At 52.0% G+C, this 18826-nt stretch overlaps 2 protein-coding genes across 6 annotated transcripts in view; one reads left to right on the forward strand and one right to left on the reverse strand.

The window, feature by feature from the left end:
- SLA (Src like adaptor) overlaps positions 1–2346 on the forward strand; it is an 80568-nt gene extending 78222 nt beyond the window's left edge. For all 4 annotated transcript variants that reach the window (XR_002343070.1, XR_002343069.1, XR_002343071.1 and 1 more), the window contains one exon: positions 367–2346. Coding sequence is in view for 1 of the 4 variants with exons in the window: in XM_013996470.2 (XP_013851924.1) it covers positions 367–580 (214 nt within the window). In the remaining 3 variants the exon portion in view is untranslated. The remainder of the gene's footprint in view (positions 1–366) is intronic.
- TG (thyroglobulin) overlaps positions 1–18826 on the reverse strand; it is a 224041-nt gene that overhangs the window by 86656 nt on the left and 118559 nt on the right. For both annotated transcript variants that reach the window (NM_001168418.1, XM_021088574.1), the window contains 2 exon segments: positions 9292–9494; positions 15609–15759. In NM_001168418.1, the coding sequence (NP_001161890.1) occupies positions 9292–9494; positions 15609–15759 (354 nt within the window).

Raw genomic sequence — 18826 nt, forward strand, 5'->3', positions numbered from 1 at the left:
TAGTTGGGAATGGATGAGTTATCTTATTAATTAAACACTGATTCAGACATCCCATTGGCAAATTCAAAGAAACTCAAGGATCAGAATTGACTGGGAAATGAATAAACCAGCTCCTCCTTGTAAATATCATAAAAAAATTCATTAATATCTATAATTGGAAACTTTAGTCATCCCAGGAAATGGTGGTTCAGAGAGGCTAAGTCATGTCTCCAAGATCACACAGCCACAAGTGCAAGAAGCAGAATTACAAGTTAGATAACTATTAACCAGGCACTTGTTTTTCTTCCTTCTCTCGTTCTCTTGTCCTCCATCCCTCCCATCGCTCTTCTTTGCCCCTTTCTCTGCCCACTTTCTTCCCACTGGAAGGCTCCGGGAGGACCCCGAGGGGGCAGGAAGCCCACTGGGCGTGGATGAGTCCCTTTTCAGCTACGGCCTCCGGGAAAGCATTGCCTCCTACCTGTCCCTGACCGGCGAGGACAACACCTCCTTCGATCGGAAGAAGAAAAGCCTCTCTCTGATGTACAGCGGGAGCAAAAGGAAGAGCTCTTTCTTCTCGTCACCACCATACTTTGAAGACTAGCCCAAGAACAGACACTGCGGCGTTTGCCCAAAATAACAGAGGTTTGAACTGTCACCTGGGATCTTGCACGCTTTCCTGGTCCCTGGGAAGCCTCACCTCTTCCAAGAGCCAAGAGAAGCCACATGGAGAATTGAACTTGCGCCTTCTCCATCTGCCTCATGACAAAGGGAAACCCCTCATTGGCACGTTGCAAAATGTTGACTCCCGGCCTCCTGGCGAGGCGGGTGGGAGAGCCCGGCGCGCATGCGTGCTTGCCGTGTAGGTGGGAGGGACCAGCGCTCTCCCACGGGACTCAGAGGACCACTCGGCAGCGCCCGGATGGGTGCCCTCTGAGGTCATTGCAGAGAACAGCTGAATGAGAAAAGCCTGAGACGAAGATGGGCCAGAAGCAGGTCTGGGTTTGCAGACTGACCCCCTGCACTGAACTTTCTTAAGTGTCCGTCCATACAGAGACCTCTACGTCGCAGCTCCTCTCCTTTTAAGGGCGCTCAGTGACACTAAACGCTAACCTTCCTTACCAGCCCCGAATCAGGAGGTCCCTCTGCGGTCTCGTTCCAAAGCCATGTGTGCAGAAGGCAGAGGGCCTCCTTACTTCTGCCGAGGCCAAGACAAATGGGAGACAGGGTGGCTGCTGGTGGGAAAGCACAGGGGGTGGAGGTGGGGGTCCCGAAACTGCGTGATACTTCATGACGTCCCCAACCATGGCTTCACAGCACAGAGAAGGCTTCTCTAGGAGGCTGAGGCTCTTGTCTGTATTAGTGCATCAGTTCTGCACTCATGATTGCCAGAAGAGGAGCTATGTTAAGCCCTATATAAGGTGTCAAGTTTAAAAAAAGTGTGTATATATATATTTATATAAAATATATGGTGTCACTATACATGCACACAGGCCCTAGCAGCATAAACAGGGAGACAAGTGTGTAAACAAACATTGTGAAAGAGGGGTGCAAAGGAGGACCCAGCTCACGGCTTTGTGTGGGACTGGGGTTGGGTACAAGGGACCCAGGAGCTCATGTTTCAGCTGCATCTTTAGACAGTGGAAGGGTTGGCTGGACTGAATAAGGGAGAATGGCTGGACTTTTTGGGGAAAAAAAAAAAAGGGAAATTGATCAGTTCTAAAGAAATCATCCATCCAGTATCTTATTCTAAGAAGAGTCTGGCATCCACATAAATAAAAATGCTGAGCTCCAGAAAAGATGGACATCAGAATGGCTTAATTCTGTCAAACATAATTTTTAAGCGAGGACAGAAAAAACAGCCAACTTCTAGAGAAGGAGAAGCGTTTCTCTCCGGATGCCGTTAGGAAAGGGCTGCAGAGGCATCGTGACCCGTGTTCCCCGCTGCAAAAGGCATCCGGGGAGGAGGGGTGCTGCCCTTAGAAAAGCCGGTCTGCTCAGCACGTGCCTTCTGGCCAGCTGAGATCACATGCATTTACATGCTTTTCTGTGTTATCAGATTCCAGGGTGTTTATCTGAACGACATTTGTGGTTTCCTCGACACTCCCCGAGGGCTGTTTCTAAGGGGCCGGCCAGTGTATGGGAAATGAATGTAACCCGGACGCCGACGTCCCCACACGCAGCAGGACCTCGCACACTCCAGGTGTTTGTGCAGTGTCCTCTGGGTTGCTTTCCGTGGTGGCTGACGTCACTGGAACGTTTGGGAGCATGAGGGGGGGATTCCTAAGTGGGAAGCATTACACGTTGCTAAATCATGTATTTATTCTTGATTAAGATAAACCTAATAAATATTTAATTCTTGGAACGTGAGGAGAGCTTCCTGGGTGTGGTGGGCCTCTGGCTCATTCCAAAACTCTGTGGGTTTGGATTTTCAAATAAACTTGCAACTGGAGAGAGGGGAGCCTCACTGGTTAGCAGCTTGGCTTCTCCCTGGGGCACAGCCGGGAGAACACAGGGTTGTATGACTTTTAAGGGGGGTCTCACCCAACGTGCAGGGGGATGTCCGGGACCGAGGGAGAGAACAGCTTGTGAGCGACTGTTAGGAAAGTTCTGTCTCACCTGGACACTCCTGTGAGTGATTCTATTTGCTGTTCTAAGAATGTCTCCCTACAGATATGTTTTTGGACACCTGTTAAATTTGCTGTTCTAAGAATGTGATTCTATTTGCTGTTCTAAGAATGTCTTCCTACAGATATGTTTTTGGACACCTGTTAAATCCCAGACACCATCTTGGTGCCGAGGCCATTGCAGTGAAAACCAGAGGAGAACCTTGTGGGGGAATATGTGTCCTTCCTTTCCTAGGTCAGCAAGGTGGCCCTCCTTACCTCCTGCCCCCTCCCCACCGCCTGGAGTCCCCAGCAGCCCAGACTCAGCCCTGCAGTTGAAAGCAAGGCTCTGAGATGACAGAGGAACCCCCAGAAGGAATCTGGCCTCCGAGAGATCACAAGATACCTGGATTCCTCATTTTTATTATGAGAAAGAGAAAAAAAAGAAACCTTTTTTTCCCAGAGGTTCCCAGGCTAGGCATACAGAGGTTCCCAGGCTAGGGGCATACAGAGGTCCCAGGCTAGGGGTCCAATTGGAGCTGCAGCTGCCGGCCTATGCCACAGCCACAGCCACACCAGATCCAAGCCAGCATCTACAACCTACACCACAGCTCATGGCAGCACCAGATCCTTAACCCACTGGGCAAAACCAGGAATCAAACCTGTGTCCTCATGGTTACTAGTCAGATTTGTTTCCACTGAGCCACGACGAGAACTCCAAGAAACTTATTTGTTTATTAAGCTGCTTTCATAACAGGTCTCCTTGTTAGAGCAGCTGAGCTCTTGCTCCAGGGTATACAGAAATAAATTGTGATGATGGTTGTACAACTATAAATATAATAAAATTCACTGAATTATTTTGAAAAATTTTGTGAAAGAAAAAAAAAAAGGGGGTATAGGAATAAAGCTGCCAGGGTTTGCAGATAATAACGTCAGAGCAGATCCAATGGAACCAAGAGTTAGAACCAACAGTATTACCGGAGGTAAGAACACACAGCAAATTCGAAACCACCTTATTCCTCCTACACCAGAATTTTATCAACTGGAAAGTAAAATTGAAACTACCAGACCATTCGCGTAAGGTCTTGCCTCAAAACAACTTTGCAAAACTTTCATGGAGGAAAGTTCGAGACTCTATGAAAAGACGTAAGGAGGCAAAAATCCCAGGTTCCTGGTTGTGATGGTCATTGGATTCGTGGAGATGAGATTTAACGACCTAAACACATAGATGCTTTTTCTGAAAAGATCTGAAAAATTACATGACACTACGATCAAATTCCCATCAGGAATATTTTTAAAAGTCAGTGGACTTCTTCTAAAATCTAGCTGGAAGCATCAAAGCCCGTGAATAGCCAGGCCAGTTTCTATGAAGGGAAGCAGAGGGATGAGTGCTCACATTAGGGGGTTTGAGTGAAAACAGGGGGCTGTGCTCTGGACCCAAATCACCATCCCCCACCACCACCCCCCGCTGGTTTGATGGAACTCAGCTTGGTCTCAGATGCCCGCTTTGAACCAGGAGCTGAGCTAAGTGTTACTAAGCTAAGGCAACACTTGAAGAGTAAGTCACATACCCAATCCAGCACTGGCCACAGAAGAAATGGAATGAGATATGTTCAAAAAACCAACAAGCACGTAAAACAAGGCCAAATTCCTGAAAATCACTGCATGGAACTCTCTTCACCAGGGTGAGATCCTTTCTGTTTTAAGAGATGGAGAAAGGCTCAGAGGCCCCATTCGGCTGAGTCCTGAAGGATGGAGTGATTTTCCAGGTGGGAAACAGGATGTGCTGACCACAGGACATCGTGGAAAGATCTAGAGGAAGGCATAGCCTTTTCTAGGAATGATGGCATAGCTGGGGTCACGTGGGAATAGAGCAGGGAAGGAGAGGAAAATTTAGCAGGAGACCAACTAATCAGGCCTGGAGTTCGCTCTGAGGAATGCAGAATTGGGGCAACGGCACAGGAGAGCAATGGAAGCTTCTTCTGGGCCCTGTGAATCACAGCACAGAGGACAGGACCTCTCTGGCTTTTAAAACTGGCCAGTGTGTGTGGGGGGGGTCAATACCACATAATTCAGGTTTGCAACAAGCACCCCTTCGTCCTTCTTCCACCTGGCTGGCCCCCAGGGCAGGTGACATGCCCTGGACCTGCTTTTGCTTGGCGTTGCCTTCTTTGGCACAGGACGTCGGGGGACTCGGTTTCTGGAGTTTCCATGGTGTGCAGGACACTTGATAAACCTTATATCACGAAGTCTTGAGCCCTTGGGAGATAGAATGAATCATGCCTATTTTATCCATAAAGAAGACAAGGCTGGGAGCTTAACACAGGCGTCTCTAATTCGAGACCTGGGCTCTTTCTCTGGTGCACTCAGCCTCCCACCAAGCCCCAGGTTCCTGGAGAAGCAGCTTCACAGAGTGGAATAATGAAGGATTTGGCTCCAGGTTTTAGCCCCTAATGCAACCCGTTCTTTGCTGTGTGTTCTTTAGCAGGTCACTAAAGGTCTCTGAGCCTTGGCTTTCTTTTCTCTAGACTGGAAACAAAATAAATACCCCTGGCGAATCAACATGAGGAGTCTATGAGATAATCTCCTGAAAGTGTTTCAAAGCTCCAAACACGCTAAACAAATAAATATAAGTTACTCATTATCACAGGAGAGTGCCTCGTTGGCTATTTCAACAGTTCTGGTCCCGAGATTTGCAGAAAGACTGAACATTTTATTTCAGAATATATCACGGACTCACATTCATCCCCCCGAACAGCTGTGGGTAGACAGCATGTTTAAGAACTGCTAATGTATTGAAGTATTTTAGTTCTCTCAGCTCCAAATAATTTCACATGCATCCCAGAGACTGTGGGGAGCAGTTGTAAAAGCTGCCTCTAAATGACTAAAACAGACGGAGGGTTTATTTTTAAATACACTACCATTTGTCAAAACAGATTAGTTTTTGAAATTCCCCAAACATCTAAACTCTCCAGAATTTTCAAAAGGAAAAGTCTGCCTTCTGGGCCTCTTGGAGGTGTTTTTGGTGTCTTCTGGGTCCCACAGAAGGCCTCATTTCAGGGTGAGTTTGGAGGACCCCCTCCCCCCAGGACCAACTCAAAGGTGGGGAGGTGTGTTTTCAACACCAGGAATCGAAAGATGTTTGCGCTCAGACCTCCTGCCATTAAGGGGGACGGACTACGGAGGGAGAGATTGAAAAAAACCTGAAACAAAGGACACGAAACACAAGAAAAAGGTGGGAAGGAGGGAGACGGCGCAGCCTGTGGGCCCCTGGACACACCCCACCCCCTTCACAGCTCCTTCACTGCAAGGATGCTAATCGTGGAGCATCAGCCCTAAGGCAGCAGCGCTGGGTGCCCTGGGCTCTGTGGAGAGCCAGGCACAGCGGGCCCCTCTGGCCTGGAGAGACTCACATGGCAACAGGAGTAATTAGTTGCTGATGGGGAAGCATGAGAAATGCTGTACGAGATTTACAGATGGCATCAGCCATGGGAAGGGGGTCGGCTCTGGGCTGAACAGTCTGGAAGGAGTCCCTGAAATACAAGTAGCGCAAGCCAAGAGGAGGATGGGACAAAAGTATTCCATGCAGAGGAAACTGCCTGTAAGAGGCAGAATAGAGCATGGACCCTTCAAGGAGCATTAGGGCGCTCTTGCCGCTGAAGGAGCAAGACGAAGGGGCAGAGGCACTGCTGTCTTTCAGGAATGCGGATCTAGCATCGTTGCGCCCAAACACTGACACTTCTCCTACTCTCCTTATGATAAAGCATTTGGATCCCAGGAAGGCTGGACAGAGCTGGGTGTGGTCTGAAGGCCTCAGAATAGCTAGCAGGTCTGTGGCGCTGGCCTCAGTGGCACCGGCCTCAGTGGCACTCATCTTTCCTCGATCTGTGTCACTTAATCGTCTCCTCATTGTTTTCTCCTCCAGCACCATTCCTCTATTTTTTTTTTTTTTTGTCATTGCTGTCTTTCGTCTTTTCAGAGCCACATCTGCAGCATATGGAGGTTCCCAGGCTAGGAATCAAATTTGAGCTGCAGCCACCAGCCTACAGCAATGTGGGATCCAAGCCGTGTCTGCGACCCACACCACAGCTCACGGCAACACCAGATCCTGAACCCACTGAGCAAAGCCAGGGATTGAACCTGTGTCCTCATGGATGCTAGTCAGATTTGTTTCCGCTGAGCCACAGGGGGAACTCCGCCACTCCTCTTAAATTCACTCTTCCACTCTCTCTCACTCTAACAGAAGACTTCCTAAAACGGAGCCTATGCAAGTTTCCCACCTGCTTCAAACCCTTTCATGGCACACCAGTGTTCACAGTAGCATTATTTCCAGTAGCCCAAAGGTGGAAACAACCCAAATGTCAACCAGCAAATGAATGGATAAACAAATCATGGTGTATACATAGAATGGAATATTATTCAGCCTTCAAAAGGAAAGAAATTCTGATACAGGCTACAATGTGGATGAACCTTGAGGACAGGATGCTAAGTTATAAAAGGACAGTTCTTGTAGGATTTGCTACTTTTGAGTTACCTAAGAGGGGCAACTTTACAGAGACAGAAAATAGAACAAAGACCGGCAGAGGCTGGGAGGAAAGGAGAGGGGGGACTTTTTGTCTGATAGGTACAGAGTTTCTTCTGTTCGGGATGATGAGAAAGTGTGAGCAATGATTAATGCTGATGGTTACACAACACTGTGAATGGACTTAATGCCAGTGAACTGTACACTTAAAAATGGCTAAAATGGGAAACCAAACTAGCAAACTAACACAAGTTTTCAAAAGCTCCCATGACTCAGGACAAAACCCGAGTGAGGTATGGCCTCCCTCTGCCTCCTGGCCTCCACACCACTGCCCACTGAACCCTGTCCACCAGCATGGGCAGATCGCAGAGAAGAGCCAAGCTTTCCTTGGTGCCACAGTTACATCCTAAGCAGCCCTCAGGTCAGCTCGCTCATTCCCCTCCCAGGAGGTATTCTGGGACACCCCCTCCCACACCCCACCCTGTGCTTGGCTGGAGGCTTCTCCTTGAGCCATCCAAGACCCTCTATGAAACAGCCACTTTCAGTGTTTTCCCTGTCTCACTCCAGCAGAGTACAAGCTTCCTGAAAACTAAGACATGTTGAATTATTTAGCACCGCATGCCCAGCAATAAGCATAATACCTGGCATTGGTTGGATCTTCAGTAAAATTAGAAGCTAATCAATGTCAGAATGGCCATCAGAGCTTATACAGGTTATTATACAGCTTATACAGGTCAACAGGTTATTTTCCCCATCATAATAATCCCATCCCTACCAATGTTACCATGTCACCATCATCATCACCATCGCCACCATCACCATCACCACCATCATCACCATCATCATCACCATCGCCACCATCACCATCACCACCATCATCACCATCATCATCACCATCGCCACCATCACCATCACCACCATCATCACCATCATCATCACCATCGCCACCATCACCATCACCATCATCATCACCATCGCCACCATCATCACCATCACCATCATCACCATCACCACCATAATCACCATCACCACCACCATCGCCACCATCATCACCATCACCACCATCATCACCATCACCACCATCATCACCATCATCACCATCGCCACCATCACCACTATCACCATCATCACCATCACCACCATAATCACCATCACCACCACCATCGCCACCATCATCACCATCGCCACCATCATCACCATCATCACCATCATCACCATCAACATCATCACCACCATCATCACCATCATCACCACCATTATCATCATCATCACCACCATGGCCACCATCATTGCCATCATCACCATCATCACCATCACCACCATCATCATCATCATCACCATCACCACCATCATCACCATCATCACCACCATCATCATCATCACCACCATGGCCACCATCATTGCCATCATCACCATCATCACCATCACCACCATCATCACCATCAACATCATCATCACCATCAACATCATCACTATCACCATTATCATCACCATCATCACCATCACCACCACCATCACCATCACCACCATCATCATCATCATCACCATCACCACCATCATCACCATCACCACCATCATCACCATCATCACCATCACCACCATCATCACCATCACCACCATCATCACCATCACCACCATTATCATCATCACCACCATCGCCACCATCATTGCCATCATCACCATCACCACCATCATCACCATCAACATCATCATCACCATCAACATCATCACTATCACCATTATCATCACCATCATCACCCTCACCATCACCATCACCATCACCACCATCATCATCATCTAGCAGGTACTTCAGACCATCCAGTGGGATCCTGGGTGTTCAGTTCTATTTTTTGCCCTCATTCACCAGTCAACAACAAGGGTGGCCAAACTTTGTTGCTTTGGCCCTCACTCTGCGACTTTGATCCAGCTGCCTGGCACTCCTTTCACATCCATTAAACCCTAGTGAGACACTCCCAGGAAATAGGAACACTTCTCCATTGAGAACGATTAGCACTTCAGATTCGAGTGGAAAGCAGCCCTCGGCACCTTGGCTCACAGGCACGGAAAGATGGCTGTGAGCAGAACACACACTCACAACAAAGGATAAAGGGCATCCAAGCAAATGAAGCCATCAGGGGCAAGGGACGACCACCTTCAGCAAGACTGAGGGCGGAACGTGTGACTCACCATCAGCACCGCTCTCCGGAAGAGTCTGGAGTTGGTGGCCCTGCTGGTTAGAAGGTGGATACCAGCCACGTCGGCTCCGCCACGGTCTGCTGCCAGGGCCACGCGCCGAGGGTCCCCGCCAAACACTCCGATGTGGGTCTGCACCCAGGTCAGAGCCGCCACCTGGTCCAGCAGCCCCCAGTTGCCACTCACCTCGCTGGATCCTTCAGAAAGAGGAAAGCCTTCAACATGCCGTGACTTGGCAACTTGGGTGTAACCACCCTCGTGCTGTCTAAGCCAGGCCTGTGGTGCCTGTGGGAGACCCGGGCTCCCATCCACAGAGGCCAGGACTGCGGCTTCCTAGTGCACTGGCACAGGGGGAAGGACGTGGGCTCCTGAATCAGGCCCGACAAGCACGGGTCCTCGCTTCCATGCTGGCCAGGAGACAGGGGACATGTTCCCACCTCTGCGGGCCATGCAGGAGGAGGGCAGCTGCTCACATTAGAGGCAGCCACGTTCTGCCCCCTGCTTGGCACCTCCAGTGAGAAGGAGACGAACTTCCTGTCTCTTCCTCCGTGACCCCGGCGCCTCTTCCTCCCTGACCATGGCCAGGCCTGCCTGAGGCTCTCAACCCCGCCACCTTCCACAATCTTGAACGCACTCTGCTGAGTTGATCTCTTTGTTTCACAGAATTCAGTAAATGTTTATTTAAAGCTCATCATTTTTAAAACAGAAGATGATTCGGACACACACACACACACACACACACAGCAAGACCAGTCTCTTTTTCTTGGCATTTGGATGCTCCAGAACATGCCCGCTGGTCATCCTCTGAATTCAATGGATCCTCCTTGTCAGTGTCCACCACCAATGACTCCCAAACACCCCTTCTTTTCTGACTTAGCTCCAGGAAACTCAGCAGAGCCCCTGGCTTCAACCACCGCCTCTGTGAGGCTGACTCTGGGGAGCAGGTCAGCAGCCCTGGCTCCCCCAGGCCCTGCCTTCCTCCAGGAGGCTGTGTCCCAGGCACCTCAAGTCCATTCGGTCCCAAAGGGAATTGATCCCAAGTCTTCTGGGCACCCCACCCCGTAAGATCCAGAGTTGATTGTCTCCTTCGGAGGCAGCACCCCGCCCCACTCTGCTCCCACACAGTCTCACGAGACTTCCCTGACTCCTCCTTCCACTCCGCCCCGCCTCCTCCCCAGTTGCTGAGCTCCCCGCACTGAGCGCTGCTGCTCCCTCCTCAACGCTTCTCATTGGCCTCCTGTATCCGCACATCCCTCCCATGGATTCTCCACGCAGCATCCAGAGTGGTCCTCTAAACTCCTAATTTTGAGTCTTTCCCTCTCCCCCGACTCCCACCCCCGCCCCAGCCTATGTAGACACCATCTCAGTTCTGTGGATGTATTCAGAGCCCCCGGGACGGGGTCAGCCCTCTCTGCGGCCACATCTCCCCTTGCCTCCTCCCCACAGGCCTCCCATCAGACGCTCCAACACACCAGCCCCGTCCTCTCTCAGGCCTGCGCCTGGTGCACGCGACTTCCTCCGCCCAGAGCCTGCCCTCACCCCCTGCACTGGCCCGGCCATTCTCCCCACCTCAGCTACACCATCAGTTCACAGGCAGCCCTCAAGGGAAATGAGGGTCCTCTCCCAGAGGATTGATCGCCACTGGCTTCCCTGATAGACCCTGCCCCCCACTGAACCCAGTGGCACATAGCAGGTCCTTACTACATGCTAGGTGAATAAGAAGTTCCCATTGTGGCTCAGTGGTAATGAACCCGACTAGTATCCATAAGGACATGAGTTCGATCTCTGGTCTTGCTCAGTGGATTAAGGATCCAGCATTGCCTGCCTGAGCTGTGGTGTAGTCACAGGCACGGCTCAGATCCTGTGTTGCTGTGGCTGTGGTGTAGGCCGGCAGCTGCAGCTCCGATTCGACCCCCAGCCTGGGAACTTCCATATGCCGTGGGTGCGGCCCTAAAAAGACCAATAAAAAGAAAGAAAAAAAATGTGAATGAAATGACTCTAGTTACAATGAACATGATTCAGGACCAAGTGAGAAACTATCAACAAGAGCCCCTATTCCCAAATAGAAAAACAGAAAGACCTTGGATCCCAACTCCCCACCCGGTCTTCACAAGCTGCCAAGGACGCCAGCTCGGAGGACAGCACGGCCCAAATTACCCTTCCAGCTGGAGAGACACTCAGAATTTCTTCAAATGCGTCCCACGTTCTGGGGAACACTGGCGCCATGCCCCCCGAGGACTTTTCTGGACTGCACCACACACATCCCCTTTGCTTCCCAAGTCTTAAGGAGGGCAAGGAAGCAGGGCACCAGCTCGACAGGACCCGGTCTGGGGACGAACGCCCACAGCCTGCATTTCTAGGGACAGTGGCGGGGGGGGGGGCTGCCCCTAACTCCCCACTCCCCATTTACTGGCTTTTCACCTGCAGGGCTGGCAGTCTGGGGTCTACAGACCCCTAGGAGGTAGGTCTGATCAGGAGGCCAGCCTGAACAGGGCTTCATCTTGTGCCAGACACTGTGCGAGGCAGTGCAGAGAGCCAGACAGACAAGGACCTGGCCCCCGGGGCAGACAGCCTCAGGGACAGGCACACAGAGCAGCCACCTAGCTGGTCCAAGACAGTCTAGCCCAACGATTTCCCTCCCTGGCAGTACCTGAGACTTGAGAGGGAAAGTTTGTTCAGATGCAAAGAGCACATCCGAGACAGAGTCGGCAGGCACTCTAGTCCAGTGCACACGCAGAACTCTGCGTCCTAACATTCAGTCCAACTCAACACACACTGGACAAAACATCTGTGTTGTGCAAGACGCTGTGCTACTTTCATTAAAAAGTTGGAGTATTCTAGTTACGGAATTTTCTCTCTCAGAAGTCTTCATCACGCCCTCATGCCTGCGGCATCTAGTCTGACTCCTTCCTGGCTTTCCACCTCCTTTAAGACTGACTGCAGCCCCTCTGAGCAGTGGGGCTCCTTCCCTTCCCAGCACAGCCCTCGTCCAGCCATCGGGGTCAGCTCATCACCTGTGCTCAACGCCCTGCAGTCTGCCCTTGGCCGAGCCCCATTCCTATCTTCAGGGCTGTGCTCTGGTCCCACCTCTCTCAGCCCCGCCGCAAACACCCAGCGTGCAGTGATGCTGGGGGAGGGAACTCTGTATCCCACCTGCCTAGCGCCCTTGGGCCCTACAGAGCGAGGAGCCGCTCCCAGACCCTGCTCTGCCCGGTGCAAAGCCTGTGTGCCATGTGGGACACCTGGCTGGGGCTGATGCTCGGAGTCGCCTGTCTTTTTCCAGACCTGTGTCCTGAGCTGCACTTTCCAAGTATTTAAAATGGAAAGGGGGAGGGGCCAGGAGGTGGAGCGCAGGGAAGTTTCAGGGCAGGCGGTGAAGCAATTCTCGTGAACGGCGGACACGGGTCATGACACGTTTGTACAACACAGAGTGAGCCCCATTGTAGAGCAGGGCTCTAGCCAATAATGACCTATCACTGCGGGCTCAGCAAGGGTAACGACCGTGCTGCAGTGGGGCAGGGTGCTGATGGGAAATAGGCAGGGCAAGAAGCCGTACTTGGGAACTCCGGACTTTCTGCTCAGTTATTCTGTAAACTTAAAACCATTATAGGAGTTCCCTGGTGGCCCAGTAGTTAGAGATTTGACATTGTCACTGTTGTGGCTGGCGTTTGATCCCTGGCCTACGGGATTTCCACATGCCTTGGGTGAGGCCAAAAAAAACCAAATAAACAAAAAAACTCTCTCTCTATTTTAAAAAATTTTTTCAATTAAATTTTTTTTTCCCTTTTAGGGCCGCACCTGTGGCATGGAAGTTTCCAGGCTAGGGGTCGAATCAGAGCTTCAGCTGCCAGCCTACACTACAGCTACAGCAACGCCAGATCTGAACTGCATCTGTGACCTACACTGTAGCTTGCAGCAACACTGGATCCTTAACCCTCTGAGTAAGGCCAGGGATTGAGCCCACATTCTCACAGAGGCTATGTCGGGTCCTTAACCCACTGAGCCACAGTGGGAACTCCTATGTAGATTTTTAAGGGGGAAGGGGATGATGTACTTGTGTCAGAAGTTTACTGGGGGCTTAGCTGAATCGCCCCTGCTCTCTTCTCCCTCCTAAGCGTTCCTTTAGGCTGTGAGTACCATCCCTCTGCTCTGGGCCTTGCCATGGGATACAGGATGCTCTGTGCCAACAGCGGGTGGTAGGCTGTGTCTGCTGTCAGGAAGCCAGTGTTTGTATCCCAGTGCCCCCCACCCTCTAGTTTCTTGACTGAATGATGTTGAATGATGGCTCCCCTAGGGGCTGAACTGCAGGGAGGCTGAAGGCAGAGACGTGAAAGCTCTGGAATGTGGAAAATACCAGGAGGTCTAGGGAATCAAGCAAAGCAAAGCAAAGCTGCTTGTGGCTACAGGAATTTAAAAGGCTGATCCCACACAGAAGAATGAAGGGCGTTCCTAAACATGGTGGGGGGGGCAGCAATATACTTCTGAGTGTTTCATCAGTGGGATTTAATGAACACCAAGGATGCCACTTATAGCTGCTCACAACTGTGGACACAAAGTTCCTTAGCCTCCCTGAGCCTCGGTGTTTCATCAGTGAAATGGCCACGGGGTGCTGATCTGTGCCTTGAGGGTGAAATGATGAAATCCAGGAAAGAGGGCTGCTAACCTTCCTTCCCTCTTTGCTGACAATTTGCTTTAAGGAACAGGCAGTGTTGCAAGTCAGGAGTGAGAAGGACTGGGTGTTCTGGATGTTTCCTTTGCCTCCCCCGACACTTGCCCTGCCGGCAGCAAAAATGAGCCTGCCTTCCCAGAAGCCCACAGAATTCTCAATAAGATGACAGCCCATGACATCACGATCCCACCCCCTCCCAGATGGATGACATATGGAAATGCACTCTCTTCTGTCTGGAAATGCTCTAAGCCTGAGAGTCAGCCATGTCGGTGGAAGGCTCCACCTGAACGAATGCCACGGGGAGGATTCTGAGTTTCACACCATCTCTTTGGCCAAAGGAGCTACTGACTTAACAGACTGTCAGTCGTGTGTTCAAAAAAAGGGAAAGAAAACGCAGGCAGAGCGTGCGGTGCTCCAGCAGTGGCCTCCGCTCCCCTGAAGGAAAATCTGAAATCTGTTCGTCACCCTCATTCCCCTCATTGGCACTCGGCTGCCTTTCGCCTTAACTCGCAGCCTGTTCCAGGTTCCTCATGCAGGCCTGGAATCTTCTATAACACTCAGGGCCTCCTGCCACGTGGCCCACCCAGCCCGCATTCCCCAGCCTTCCCAGACTTCCGCTATGCTGGATGCCTGCCCGGCTCACCCACATTCTAGAGGACTCCATCACTGTGGCCATGCAACCTCCTACCCATCCAGCCATACTCAGCAAGCGACACGCTCCAGGTCTTAGATGAGAACAGACACGAAGTTCAGTGCCTGACCTTGACTCGCAAAGCCCATCACAGCCTCTATACCCTTTCACACGGAGCACCTCAGTTGAGCCTCACCGTCACTTTGGAAGTTGGGTAAAAATTCCCATTTTACAGAGGAGAAAACTGAGACTTGGAGAAAGGAAGGGTTTTGTTCAAGGTCACATGGACAGTCAAGGGCAGAGCCAGCCCTTGGCCTGGTGTGTCTGTCCTCTGCCACGGCTGCCTGACGAGGGACTGCCCTACCACCGCCGTGGGTGCAGTAGGTGCCAGCTGGACATGGAGGGAAAGACATGTGGGCGGGCAAGTGGCGCTGGAACAGGTCCAGGCCTCCGTGCTGCCCTGGGGGTGGTGGGAAAGGTGGAGGCAGTAACCAGGGTGAGAAAGGGCTCCGGACAGGGCGCAGGCCAGGGTTTGCAAGTGCTGCTGGCATTAAAGGGGAGGCAGAGATCGTTATCTATGCAGCCCTCACTCCAATAAATGGCTCTTCCTGCCCCGAGAGCTCTGATGCAGCCCTAGAGTCCCCAGGGCACGGTGAGACTGGTGGTGAATCCCAGCTCCGCTCTTTCCTGACCATGTGAGCTGAGCACATGTGTAAGCCTCCAGGGCCTCAATACACACGTGCCCAGACAAATACATCACAAGATAAACATGTAAGGTACTCAGAACAGCTTCAGACACCCGGTAAATGTAATCAGGGCAGCCGTGACTCAGCCGTGGGCGTCGGCATGGCCGAGGGGTTCTCGAATGTGCTAGACGTTCCACTGCCTGCTGAGCGGCGGGAGGAGGGCCGGGGAAGGGACAGGGCGTCTGGAGGGAAGAAAGGGCTCCACGCACACAGAGAACACACCCAGCGCAGGGGTCTGCAGTCCCCACCGCCGCCAGCCACTCACCGGAACTCAGGAAGCCAAAGACGCCCGTTCGGTAGCTGGCGGTGACCACGATGAGGTTGCCAACAGCAGCCAGGAAGGAGCCGTCCACGGCCATGGCCAGCGGTCCCTCAGCGCCGTTGTGGAAGAACACCAGCACAGATGAGTTGGGGGTCTGCGGGGATGGGAGAAATGAGAGGGCACCAGGTGGCCCGCTTTCACACCAGAGCTTGGTGAGGGCACCTTCCCACATAGGAGCCAGGCTCTGAGCCTACACACGACTCTGCCCTGAAGGCAGATTTCGTCTCAGTTATGGGCTGAACGGTGCTCCCTCCCCAGAGTCAGAATGTGACAGCATTGGGAAGCAGGTCCTACACCAGGGGCCCTAATCCAATCCTAATCTGGCGTCTTTATCTGACAAAGAAATTTAGACACACATGGGGGGTGAGGCCACGTGGAGACAGAGGAGAAGGTAATCGAGCTAAGCCAAGGAGGGCGGCCTCGGAAGGAAACAACAGCCAGAAGTCCGCAGACACCTTGATCTTGGACTTCTGGCCTTCAGAATGGTGAGAAAATACATTTTCGTGGTTTAAGCCCCCCGGTCCGTGGTACTTTGTTAGAGCAGCCCAAACGAGTCCCATCTCACAGATGAGGAGACTGAGGGGCATCAAAAGGAAAGACACGTTGCCCACACTACCAGAGGCATGAATGGCGAGTCCCGTGCAGCGACGCGGGCTCCCAGCAGCCCAGTTCCCACCCCTTGTTTATTCTGGAAGTGGGTTCTGCGTCCTCCTTGGAGAGTCCGTGAGTGTGGTCACCTGCCGGAAACCCCATCTTGTGAACCCCGAGCTGCTTCGTTACGCCCTGACCGAGCACCAGGCATCGAGTATCTGTGTGTGTCATTTGTTCGTCCTCAAACAGCGCTGTGAGGTTGGCATCTTCCCATTTTACAGACGAGGAAGCAGAGGCTTAGTGATGCTAAACAGGCTGCCCACGATCACAGGGCTATGAAGCAGCAGAGCAGGGATCCCAGCCCAGGCTGAGCCATTCCTATTAGAACATCGTTCCACTCCAGGCCACTGTGAGGCAAGGCCCTGGGAGGCTCTCGCTCACTCCGGCCGGGCCCTGACTCCCTGGGCTGGGACTTCTCCACTCTGGGGACCCCGGGTTCTGACACATGATACGTGGACGCTCCCTCACCAACAGCGAACCCCAAGGAAGGACCTGCCTGGAGGTGCTGCGCCCGGGGAAAGGCTCACCTAGAAGGTTTCTTAGAGCTCCCACCCCACCAGGTGGATGACACACCCCCATTCTACAGGCATGAAAACAGAGGCCAGGAGTGGTGACCTGGCTTCTTGAAACATCTACAGAGAGAAAAGGGTCGGCCAGAATTCTGACCCCAGCCTCCCTCCCAGCCACTATCCTGGGCCCTTCATCACCTGTGCGACATTTCATCTCAGAGGTGCCACCCCCTGGGAGACTTGTGGATTCTTCAAATATGAGGGCTGTTTAGATGCCTTGGGAAAAGGCCAGCTCCAGGGGCCTTGGCTTCATTTGCTGTGGGCTTCCTGAAAGGTCAGGGGCAGGCCCTGTGTCCCCTCCTAAAAGCGCCCTGCGTTATTTTTATTGGGTAGCGCATCAGCAAGAGAGAAGGCCGTTTGGTCCGTGGTTGGCAAGTGTCAGAGAAGCAAAGACAAAGCTCGGGGGTGAGGGTGGCTCTCAGCCTCTGTGACCCCACTGGCCAGATGCAAGTATCCAGATGCCGGCCCCTCCCCCACAGGGTCTGTCACTCTGGGGCCAAGCGCTGCTGTGGCATTAACACTCCTCCACCCGGCCAGGCAGGGCGGGTGACGGAGGAGCCGAAAACCAACATGGCAAAGCTCTCTAGACTGGGCACTTCCCAAGGGGGGACGGGCTCCGGACCCGAGTCTCCACTCAGCCCAGCTGTGAGCTCTTAGTGAGTCCCTAAGCCTTTCTTAGCCTGGGGTTCTGCACCTTTATAACGAGGAGGGAGAAGATATAAATAAGTCCTTCTATCACTTTTTCCTAGGGTTGTATAAAGACCAACGACATCACAGACACAAAAGTGCCCTATAAACTGTAATATCACCAACTTCTTCCTCAGGCTACGGAGAAAGTCTATGCTCTCTGGTCACCACTCACCGCCCTAGCTGAGAACTCTGGGAGCTGGGTGACCAAATTTCCAGTAATCGTGCACTAGCTGAGTAAATTAGGCAAGTCACCTGACCTCTCTGAGCCTTGGGCTTTTCATCCATCCAACGGGAGTAAAGCCTCTGAGAGGCATCAGGAGGGGCAGAGGGAAGGATGCTGGGAGGCGCCCGGTTGATGATGAGCAGAGGCCTCCAGAGATGGTCCTTCCCTTCCTGTCCTGTCCCTTCCCAGCTGGTTCCGCATCGTTGGCAGCTCCTACATGGCCCGAGGGACGATCTTCTCCAGGCTGTGTTGCCCGAGTTCCTTTGGGTGCAGTCCCTGTCCCACGCATGGCCATTTCCAATGTCTCTCTCATCGGCTGTCCACTGGCTAATTAATATCTCTGCCTCATTTTATATAATTTTCCCAAGAACTCTATGAGAAGATGCTATTTCTCCCCCCGCTTTCAGAGCAGCAAACTGGGGCACACAGAGCTTGAGTTGCTTCTCCAGGCTGATTAGGTGGTGGGAAGTGGCAGGCTGGTTTGGAGCCAGAACTTAATTCAACATCCCAGGTCTGATCCCACTAGCACTGGGCAGACTGCAGCTCATCACCTCCCTTACTCTAGGCTCCATACTTCTATTAATGCAACCCAGGAGACCCTGCACGTTTTGGTGCCCTTGTTTCAAAACTCACTCATGTCAGCTGGCTGTGGTCAGACCTCCAAAGTGCACTGCCTCTCGCTGTTGGTTAACTAGGGGACCAGAAAGCAGTGGCATGGGTACATGTGCCATGGGATCTGTCAACATGGGGTTAGTGTCACCAGAAACTCATGTTTCCTAAGGCTCATTGGTTCCATTTTGTACCATGAGCTCTGACCCTTCCCCCAAAACAGGAAACTCAAACCCTTGATGTCAGGATCACAGCTGCTACTTAGGCAGATACAGGCTTCAAAACAGAGCTTAACCAGAGTCAAGGTCACCGTCCCAAACCTCACCCTCTAGAACTGCATAGAATGAAAGACACATGGGAGGAAATGCCCCCAAAAGGGTCTCTCCAAGGAGGGTGGCTGCTTTCCACATGTACAGGTT

Source organism: Sus scrofa, chromosome 4 (genome assembly GCF_000003025.6).
Source record: "Sus scrofa isolate TJ Tabasco breed Duroc chromosome 4, Sscrofa11.1, whole genome shotgun sequence".
NCBI classification, from domain to species: domain Eukaryota; kingdom Metazoa; phylum Chordata; class Mammalia; order Artiodactyla; family Suidae; genus Sus; species Sus scrofa.